At 44.6% G+C, this 11323-nt stretch overlaps 1 protein-coding gene across 1 annotated transcript; it reads right to left on the minus strand.

Annotated features, from left to right (window-relative positions):
• Positions 1 to 706: 706 nt before the first annotated feature.
• On the minus strand, positions 707 to 10892 carry SLC35D3 (solute carrier family 35 member D3). The gene is made up of 2 exons (XM_042456857.1): positions 10448 to 10892; positions 707 to 3659 (listed from the first exon to the last, which is right to left on the minus strand). The coding sequence occupies exons 1-2, from the start codon at positions 10890 to 10892 to the stop codon at positions 2833 to 2835; spliced, it is 1272 nt and encodes a 423-aa protein (XP_042312791.1). The 3' UTR covers positions 707 to 2832.
• Positions 10893 to 11323: the final 431 nt, after the last annotated feature.

Raw genomic sequence — 11323 nt, forward strand, 5'->3', positions numbered from 1 at the left:
TCTGTAAACTTGTCTATGAAAGCTTATGCTACAACTTATTTTGCTCAGTTAGTTAAGATATTACCACATGAGCCCCGTTCTCACCACAATCATGAGAATTAATGAAAAGGCAAATCATTGCATCTTGAGAGCAGTCATTACTGTATGTCATTGCAATCATATAGCTGGGGCTGCTGCTGTCATCACAATCCCTTCTGGATTCCCCCTTAACTCTGGCTCCCTGCCCTATGCCCTATCAGTGTGCCTTGCAGCATTTTTATTTTTATATATTTAATAATAAAATAAAGTTTTGATAATGCAGTTTAAGTTTTTTTTTCTTCCTAATGTCAAAGTAGAATGTCTTTTCATGTAGCTTGCACCCATTGCTCCAGGTTCTATTCTCTGGAGCAGCAGAAAACAAGTTTGTTCTATCCTCAATATGACATCCCTTCAAATACTTATACAGTACTGTTATATCACCTGTTAAACTTCTATTCTTCAGGCTGAACATACTCAGCTCCCTACGTCTCTCCACATAAGGCATGGTTTCCAGACCCTTCACCATTTTGGTCACACTCCTCTGGACATATTCCAGCTTGTCAACATCCTTTTTGAATTGTAGTGCCCAAAAGTGGACACAGTATTCCAGGTGAGGCTTGATTAAAGAAGAATAGAGTGGCATTTCTCTTGACACTATACTTCTTTTGATGTAGCCTAGAATCGCATTGGCCTTTTTAACTGCCACATCACACTGTTGACCCATGTTCAACTTGCTGTCTACTAGGACTCCTAGATCCCTAGAACTTAAAGGCAATGTTGTGTGATACATACCACCAAAGGTGCTATTTTACTATAATCACAGCTTAAAAGCCTAGTATCAAAGGTACTACAAGATCCCTTTGCATATCCATTAAGTTCTGTGAATGTGGCAAGGCAACTGTGTAGAAGCATGCAAGGGGAGCCCCTGAGGAAAAACAATTATTTGAAATGTGTTGTAACATTTGATACACAATATATTTTCCTGCATACTCAGAGGTTACCTCTCTTCTTTTCCTTGTTTAATTAAGAAAGGGACTGGTATCTCTCAGGGAGCTAGCTAGAGCTTAGGAAAATTAATTTGTTAAGTGTAGTTTCAAGAATCTCCCAACCACATGGCCAGTTACCATCCCTGGTTGGCAGTTTGGGGAGCTGTCATCCAAAAAAGTAACTTTTCCTAGCTGATTTTTGTATAGAGACTTGCTGTCAAAGGGGTCTAATTGATTTGAATGGCTGTATCTGTCATAGTTGTGTGTTAATCACATTTTTAAACTGATATTTTAACTGATATTTTACTTTTAATATCTATTTTATTATAGCTAGACATGTTGAATGTCTCTTTTGGCAAGAAGGTGGGTTATATATTAAATACCTAAATTTTTATAGATGATAGTTCTGTATTATAGCTTCAGGTTCAAAAGCTGTGTATCACTGTATTTCAGCAGTTGGACAGCAACAGTGGAACAGAGCTATTGTCTCTTGGGTTACCGGAGGTATTTGAATAAACACTGTGGAAAGGTAGTTGCTAGACAAGGGGGCTTTTCAGGTGGTGAAAAAAATCCTGGATGAATGTGGAATTAACCTCTGTTGTTCACATGCATTTCAAAAAAGTTTGGGGGGGGGGGGTGCTTCTCAGAACCTCACAAATACCAGGATTTAAAAAATCCCAGTTTTAAAAAAAGTATGAACAACAAAACAGATAGTGTTAGTGAAATTATTCACATAGTCATGCTAACAAAAATAGCAACTGAATAACCCCTCAACTGACCCTTTATCTGATCCTACAGGGCTCTATGTCCGTGTGTTGTTATTAAAATATATATTTGCAAAAATAATAATACATGACTCCTGAACTCTACAGCAAACAGTGAATTCTTGAACAAACACACAAATGAGTGTGTGTCCCTATACACACTCTCTCACACACACAAGCCGAGAATGTTCTGAGGCAAGCTTGAGAATAAACAGCTGAGCCCACCACCCACCCCTCTCTCTCACCTTGTCAGCAAAGACAGGATAGGCAGAGAAAGTGGAATGGTGCAGAATTATCAGCAGAGTCTTATTGACTGACTTTTGCTCATGGACTATAACAACTGTTCCATGTATGGGTGAGACTTGCATAGCACACACAACATCGGAAGATTACACAAAAGAACTATGAGAGAGCTGACTTACACTTTTTTGTATTTCTCATTTGTTTAACATTCCTACCACAGGGAATCTAGTCAATGGCAATTAGTGGTCTCCATGTGACTGATGCAGTGTATGAGCTCTGGGTTTTAATCCAAACTTTAAAAGTGCTGGACCATTTTAGGAGATGGGATCAGCACCTTTGACAGCTTCTTCAAATTTTGGATTCACTGTTCCAGTGACATGGAAGTCACCACTGACTTTAGTGCTATTTCCTTTTAAATTAAAATAGGAAAAAATATTTTCACCTTTTGCTTATGGGTACCATAGTTTTAATGACTACAAACAATTCAATTAGTACTTCAAAGAGTACTTACTGAAGAATGTACTATTAGTTTAATCCAGTTGACTTCTGTGGATATAAAACATAAGCTTTTAAATGTTTGATGTGCCCATTTTGCTGGTCCAGACCTAATCCTGATCTGAAAATCAGAGGTAAATCCACTGGGGGGGGGGACAGAATTGCACTGAAACTAAGCATGAATATAGTGCTTTTGTCCCATCAGAATGAGGTAAAATCTCCCTAATAAACAATTAAGATTTGTTTGTGAACATATGAAAGCATCTGTCCATTTGTACTCCCACTACAAGGAAATCCTTGATTGGGATTCATTAAGAAATAATTCTTCAAGGACTTGGTAACTCTTCATTCTCTACTAAATAATCTTTCTTCACATAATTTGCCCCTCGGACCAGCCTCCATACTCCAAGATAGGCATCCTTTAATGAGCTTTTGCTAAGTCCTTCAGAGCTTCCCTCTTCAGAGATCACAGATGTATTTGCTTCTCTCACAATGCTGTCTTCCTCTTCTATGCTTTGCTGGTTGCTTTCACCTGCTGCCTCCTCTGTCTTTGTATCTCCTGGTTCTGCCTCGCTGGATATCTCTTCCATTATGAATGGTGGCTGACCTCCATCGCATTCTTTCTTCTCCTCCTGCCTAATTTCCTTCTCCAGATCTTCATAATTACTCTGCTTTCTAGTTTCAATGTACTTGGCCACACAATAAATGACGGAGCCCACAGTATTCACCACCACACCTGCTATAAACAGTTTTGTGGGCTCAACATCACTGAAGGCCACCATCCCAACTGTGATGGTTGCAATGCTCTTCACTACCCCGACAAAACTAGTGGTGACAGCTGAGTTAATGTAAGTGCAGTGGAGGGTAGTGAAATTCATAGCACAGCCTATAAAAACACAAGCAATGAAGATACATGTCATGGCAGGATCTTTCCATCCTGGAAAGGACCAAACATTGATGGCATCCATGCTGGCAAAGGAGAGGATAATGAGGAAAGGGGTGGCTGATACAGCAATGGCATACTGAGCGGTCAAGGGCCCATAGTCACTCTCTGCACTTGTCTTTTGGATGAGTACCAAATATGCTGCATGCACCAACACAGCCAGAACTCCAGTCACATAGCCAAGGGGATCACCGGTCAAGTCACCTGCACCTGCCAATTGGAAAAGAAAGAGAAAGAAACATGCACTTACATACCGTTCCATGTTTTGAGATTATACACACATTTAAATTAAAGTCACAGAGAATAAGTTTATCAGGACCTTCAGGCAGAGCTTGAAAAAAATACTTTTTTAACACTATAATTTTCAGAATCCTCCAGCTAGTATTCTCCCCTGAAAGATCTGCTATCAGCTAAAGGAAATTGGGACGAACAACAATAAACAGTGGTTATCCACACCAATTTTCCTTAAATGTAAAGGCAAACCTACCTTTATCCACATTGATTTGCCTTGCTTGTGTGCTTTCAGAGCCAGAGGTGTATGGCTGGCCTCTGTTCAAGAGGATGCTGTATTAGACAGGTTTCAAATTGATCCAGCATATCAACATTTATACTCCTATGTGTATGTGTGCAACTTGATTTGGATATAGATTGAAATGTAATACAGAAAACATGTTCAAAAGTGATGGATGACCCTGTCTCATTTTAAAATGGCTTGGAATTAGCGTTTCTTTCTTTTCATCCTGGAGAGAAGTGACCAGTGGGGTCCCACAGGGCTCTGTCCTGGGGCCAATGTTATTCAACATCTTTATCAATGACTTGGATGACAGAATTGGGGGCATACTCATCAAATTTGCAGATGACACAAAATTAGGAGGAATAGCTAATATTCCAGAGGACAGGAACAAAATTCAAAATGACCTGAATAGAGTAGAAAGCTGGGCCAAAGCTAACAAAATGAAATACACAGATAAATGTAAGGTACTGCACGTAGGGCAGAAAAATAAAATGCACAGATATAGGATGGGGGACACTTGGCTGAATGAGACAACATGTGAAAGGGATCTAGGAGTCCAACTAGACCACAAGTTGAACATGAGTCAACAGTGTGATGCGGCAGCTAAAAAGGCCAATGCAATTTTAGGCTGCATCAGTAAAAGTATAGTGTCTAGATCAAGATAAGTAATAGTGCCACTATATTCTGCTTTGGTCAGGCCCCACCTGGAATATTGTATCCAGTTCTGGGCACCACAATTCAAAAAGGACATTGAGAAACTGGAGCGTGTCCAAAGGAGGGTGACTAAAATGGTGAAGGGTCTGGAAACCATGCGTTATGAGGAGTGGCTTAGGGAGCTGGGGATGTTTAGCCTGAAGAAGAGAAGGTTAAGAGGTGATATGATAGCCCTGTTTAAATACTTGAAGGGATGTCATATTGAGGAGGAAACAAGCTTGTTTTCTGCTGCTCCAGAGTCTAGGACCCAGAACAATGGATGCAAGCTCCAGGAAAAGAGATTCCACTTCAAAATTAGGAGGAACTTCCTGACAGTAAGGGCTGTTCGACAGTGGAACACACTCCCTCAGAGTGTGGTAGGGTCTCCCTCCTTGGAGGTCTTTAAACAGAGGCAGGGACCATGGCAGGGGGTTGGACTGGATGGCCCTTGTGGTCTCTTCCAACTCTATGATTCTATGATCCTCTGGTCTGATTTTATGTGTGAATTTCTTCAAATAAAGCAAATTGACCAAACCTATCTCTACCATTAGGCAAAATGAGGTGGCCACTTCAGGCAGCATGGTTTAAATATTATAAAAGAGAAGCAAATTGTCAAATTTGTTAAAAGTATCAGTATGTAGTATTTAGTGTTTTGCATCCCATACTAAAATAAGTTGTCTGACCCTGGTTACAGCTTGATTTGACAGAGAGATTCCATTTGGTATTCACAAAACAGAAAGGCTTTGGCCATCCGTGTTTAATCCAAATGATATTCATCCTTCCTATGTTCCTTCACGCAGTCAGTGACCTATGGCAACCCTATTCTAGGATTTTCTTGGCAAGATTTGTTCAGAGTTGTTTGTCGTTTCTGAAGTATGGTGTCCTGAAGGTGAATTTATCACAAGGTGTTCTTGGCAAGATTTGTGCAGAGGGCCTTTGCCATTGCTTTCTTCTGAGGCTAAGAGAATGTGACTTATCCAAGCTCCCCCAGTTAGTTTCCATGGCCAAGAGGGGATTTGAACCCTGATCTCCAGAGTTGTAGTCCAGTGCTCAAACCACTACACTGTGCTGGCCCTTTTATACTTCCCCGACAGCTGTCAGTATGAATAGTGTAAAACAATTGCCACCTTATCAAGGAGCAGCACTCCATTTGTCTTGAATGAAAAATTTCATAGGAGTCTTTTCCTACTCTGTCTTCAGCCACATTATTGTATAGCCAATAATAACCTAGAAGTACCTCCAGACCCCTGCTTGTCTCTTTCATTTCACACTGATACCTGTAATGTTTTGAATAGTAAGAGCTTGAATCCACTTAGCTGGATGGCTCATTGTGCAAAGAAAATATCAGCTGACATGGGGGGGGGGGGGATAAGAAAAGAACTGACTGTGTGTGGATTGACAGGTAGTTCCCTTTGAGGCACCCTGAAAGAATGGCCATTGCCCGTCTTATATGTATTTGTTTTGTTTCACGATAGGCAAAAGTGGTCTTTCTAGATTTTGCAGCAGCCTTGGAAAAGCCACCAAGAGTCTGTAGACATTTGACTAGTGCTGCTGTGGCCAATAAATGCACATTTTGTAAAATTATAATGGACAGGCTGTGATGAGCAATACACTTCACTGTCTCCAGTTCTGTGAGCATGTTTGCAATTGTTTTAAAAGATGAGAAACAGAAGAAGACAAGAAAATGTTAAGTGCACTCATGTAGATAAAGCTTTCCATAGTAATGAAATTGTCCACACATCAGAAGATGTTCTGGGTTTCTTCTAATGAATCGTACACTCTGATGACTTGACATAAGGAAATGAGTGCATGTTATGGGGAAAATGAATAGAGAGAAGTTTTTATCCCTCTCTCATCGTACTAGAACCCATCATCATCCACTGAAGCTGAAGCAGTGGGGGTAAGAGATGGAAAACAGATAAAAGGCAGAACTAGTCCCCACAGCAGATAGTCCATGGAATTCACTGCCACACGATGTACTGAGGCCAGTTTGGGCAGCTTTAAATGCAGATCAGATTCACAAAGCATAAGGTTATTGATGGCTGCTACATTGCATATATATATATATCAAAGGCAGCATTGGAAGCAGTGTGCTTTAGCCCAGCTGGTGGGTTACATGAAAAGGAGGACACTGTTGCCTTCATGGGCCTCTGTCTGGCTTGAAGTAGATGGGCCATGGCTCTTCTTATGTTGATAACTTCCATGAAAAGAAAATACAGTGGGCCCTCTACAGTAGATTTGGTTCCAGGACCCCCAGTGGATAACAAAATCCGAGGTATTCTAGTCCCATTAAATAGAATGGCATAGTAAAATGACACCCCTTTTATAAAATGGCAAAATCAAGGCTTACTTTTTGGAACTGACATATATTTTTAAAAATTTCAAGACATAGATGGTTGTATCTGTGGATAAAGAATCTGTAGATACAGAGGGCTGGCTGTATTACTGGAGCAGTCCATCTTCAGACAGTTCTGTCTCATGAACAGAAAGAGAAAACAATGCCACAGATCCTGATATGCGGGAGGGGGGTTTCCAAAGAAACAAGCTACTGCATTGCCTCAGAGTACAGATATCTGTTAGCCAGGTATTTAATCCCCAGCAGCTACCATCTTCCCAACTAAGTAAACGTCCCATTTCCATCAGAAAATATATGGACTCCTTCTGCTTCTTTTTACAAAAATAACTAAATAGAAAAGCACTTGGAAGTGATATTTAACTTTCTGTCTTTCACCTCTTTTATATTTGTTGTTTTTATGTACAGTGCTGTGCAAATCTACAGCGCTATATAAATAATAAGAATAAGAATAAGAATAGTGTTTGAGACAGTTTGGTTACTTTACTCAGCTATATCAGCCTAACTACCTCAATCTACACAAAGGTGACTAGGAAACCAGCAGGATAATAATCCAAAATTAGTTCTGCACATACATGCATGGATGAATGCATACATAAGCTCTGGCACTCCACTTATTCTTTATTCCTCAACTATTAAAGCGCTCATAATAGACTTTAATTACAGAGACCGCAACACTGCCTGGTAGATCCATATTGTGGATTTTCACAAGAGTTTTTCTCATCCTTGGCAACAGCTGATATGTGACTGAGAAGCCAGGCAGCTGCATAGGGCTGGAGGAAAAAAGAGGGATTGGGAATAACCAGCTGGGCCACTTCAGGCAAAGCATTTTTTCCCCTGCACAGAAAGAGAGAGCCTCCAAGAAAGAAAAATCACATCCGTTTGCCATCCACATATACTGCCTCATATATGGAACACATGGGAATATATAAGATATATTGCTGCGCAGATGGACTATTAAAAGCTGCTTGTCCACACAAAGGTACCCAGCCCCAAGAGGCAATCTATTTGATTAGGAAGAGGGAAAGTGTGGTTATATGTGTATAAAAATTTGAATGAATGGTTTTGAATGAATGAAAAGGAACATGAGGGGAGAGAAAATTTGGGAACCTCACAAGTTTCAGTTCAGTCTAAATATGCTGCAATGAGTTTGTTTTGTTTTTTTAAAAAAGGACGTGTGGCCAAGTTAGTTAAGATTAAAAATCATCATTTTTGAACTCATACAGAGAAAAACCAACATACTACGCTAGCATGCAGGGAAGGCACGCAAAAGATGTGTACACTGATTTAAAATTAGACACATCTGGTTATCTCTGAGCCAACAGTTGGTCAGGGATTTTGGAACATTTATTAATTTTTTAAAAATAAATATTTGTGTCCTGGAATGTGTGATGTAACCACAAACAAGCAACAGTCCTCAGTGAAGCTGAAGGAATGACAGGAGGAAACTGAGGCAAGAAACAGGGCAGCTGAGGGTAGATGGTGGGAGAAGAAGTAACACTACAGAATGGAGCTAATAATTTTGTCATAACACGGACTGAAGAATTTATGAGACTGTTAAAATCATAGAAGCATAGAGTTGGGAGGGACTGCAGTGAAACCATTAATCCTTTGAGGAAAGGTAAGGATGGGGTGGTGCAAGCGGTTACAATGGCTGAGGAAGTGGGATGAAGCATTTGCAGGGATCTTGAGGAAGACTGTGTGACCAAGTTTAATAGAAGGACTTTTTAAACAGCAAGGACTGAAGGGTGACATGGGAAAGGGCAGGAGGGTGAAATGAACTATGAAAAGAAGTGGAAGGAAGTTGATGGTCTGGGGAAAATGGTAAGGGGAGGAGGGCGGTGTGGGTTAATTCCAGCTCTAGAGGCCATCCAAGATGTAATAAGCTGCCTTATTATAAATCCCTTAAATCCCTTAGGGAAGGGAAGGGAGCAAGAAAGCATGATATGATAGCCCTGTTTAAATGCTTGATAGGATGTCATACTGAGGAGGGAGCGAGCTTATTTTCTGTTACTCCAGAGACTAGGACTCGGAACAATGGATGCAAGCTCCAGGAAAAGAGTTTCCACCTCAACATTAGAAAGAAGCACTTCCTGAGAGTAAGAAGTGTCTGACAATGGAAGTCTCCTCCTTCAGAGGTTTTTAAACAGAGGCTGGATGGCCATCTGTTGAGAGTGCTTTGGTTGTGAGTTCCTGCATGGCAGAATGGGGTTGGACTGGGTGGCCCTTGGGGGTCTCTTCCAACTCTAGGATTCTAGGCAAGGAGGCAAGCAAGGAAACTGGAAGGGGTGAAATCTAAAGGGAATCGGAGTCTGGGGGTGTGGAGGGAATGGAGCAATGGGAAATGCGGGGCCAGTGCAAAGCTGCCAGGGAGTGTGGGGTGTGTGTGTGTGTGTGCTGGGCTGGGCTGGGCTGGGCTGTGGAATGGCTGAGGTGGGAAGTGGTGAGGGCTGGCTGCGGATGGTAGCGAGGTGGAAGGGCAGGGAGTTGGAAGGGCAGGGGCTGAAGAAGGCTAGAGAGGTGAGGAGAGGTCAATGCTGGCCTGTGGGCAAGGAGGGGACCAGGTGAGATAGGGCAGGCTAGAAGGGAAGGTAGGGGTATCCGAGTTGGGATAGGGAGGGATGGAGAAATGGGAAATGCCCGGCCATGCAGAGTTGGGGATGCTATATAAATAAAGCATGATGATGATGATGATGATGATGATGATGGTCTGTGGAGTGGTGAGGGTCAGGTGTGAAGAGGAATGCTGAGGGTGAGGAAGGGATCAGGAGAAGAAAGAGTGAGACAGGGCAGGCCGGGAGGGAAGGGAAGAAAGAAAAAGAGAGAGAGAGAGAGAGAAAAGAGAAAAGAAAGGAAAAGAAAAGAAAAGAAAAAGAAAGAAGTAGGCAAGGAAGCTGGAAGGGGTGAGTTCTAAAGGGTATCAGAATCGGGCATGGAGCGATGGGACATGCTGGGCGGTGCAGGGCTGCAAGGGAGCAGGGGATGCTGGGATGTGGAGTGGCTGAGCTGGGACGAGATGAGGGTCGGGTCTATGAAGAGAGAAGAGAAGAGAAGAATCAGGCAAGGAAGCTGGAAGGGGTGAGCTCTAAAGGGGATCGGTGTCGGGATGGAGAGGGACGGGGAAATGGGAGATGCCGGGCCATGCAGAGCTGGGGATGCTGGTCTGTGGATGACTGAGCCGGGAAGCCATGAGGAATGGGGTGAAGAGGGATGCCGCCGGGGGCGAGGAGGGCCCCAGGAGAAGAAGGAGTGAGACAGGGCAGCTGGGAAGGGAAGAAAGAGAAGGGGTATCAGTGTCGGGATGGGGAAAGAGGAGATGCCGGGCCATGGAGAGCTGGGGATGCTGGGCTGTGGAGTGATGAGGGCCAGGAGAGGAAGGGCTGAGAGAGGGCAGGTGGCAAGAGAGAGAGGCGGGCGAGGGCTGGTGCCGGCACTCACCGGCCAGGGCGGCTCCGCAGGTGGTGATGAGGACGGCCAGGGCGACGCCGAGGGAGGGGGCGCCGTTCTTGAGGAGGAGGGCGCCCAGCAGGAGGGTGACCAGCGGCAGGCAGCGCTTGAAGACGACGTACATGGGCAGGCTGAGCCCGCGGAGGGACCAGAGGGTGAGGCTGGACTGGAGGGTGGCCAGCAGGGTGACCCCGGCGAAGAGGCGCGCCAGGCTCAGGCCGAAGGGCGGCAGCTCCAGGGCGCCCCTCCGGCGGAGCAGCTCCAGGCCCAGGGCCGCCGCCGAGGAGGTCAGGCACTGCAGCAGCGTCAGGAAGGCGAAGTGGTAGCGGCTGATCAGGAACTTCAGCAGGATGTTCAGCGAGCCCGAGAAGAGCCCGTGCGCCACCGCCACCCCGATCCCCAGCCCCCGGCCCCGAGCCGCCCCGCACAGCGCCATCCCACCCCCCGACGCCCCCACCCCCCCCGCCACGGCCCAGCAGACGCCCCGGGAGCAGCAGCAGCAGGACCAAGAGAAGAAAGAAGAGGAAGAGAGGAGGAAGAGGACGAGGAGGAGGTATAAAATAGGAGGAAGGGATGAAGGGGAGGAGGAGAAACAAGAGGAGGAAGAATGGAAGGAGGAGGAAGAGGACGACGAGAAGGAGAAGGAGGAGGAGGAAGAGAGGAGGAAGAGGAAGAGGAGGAGGAGGGCTCGGGGGGGCCCCTGACTCCCTTCGGGGCTGGCGGGGCCAGGGCCAACTTTCTCCCTCGCCCAGAGCTCCTCTCTCCTGCTCCTCTTTCCCTCCAGCGCCGGCCGGGGAGCGCCAAGGGAGGGGAGGCTGGGGAGGGATGGAGGAGGAAGGGGGGATCTCTGGGGAGGGCTGGCCGGGG

The sequence above is a fragment of the Sceloporus undulatus genome, chromosome 1 (genome assembly GCF_019175285.1).
Source record: "Sceloporus undulatus isolate JIND9_A2432 ecotype Alabama chromosome 1, SceUnd_v1.1, whole genome shotgun sequence".
Taxonomy (NCBI): Eukaryota; Metazoa; Chordata; class Lepidosauria; order Squamata; family Phrynosomatidae; genus Sceloporus; species Sceloporus undulatus.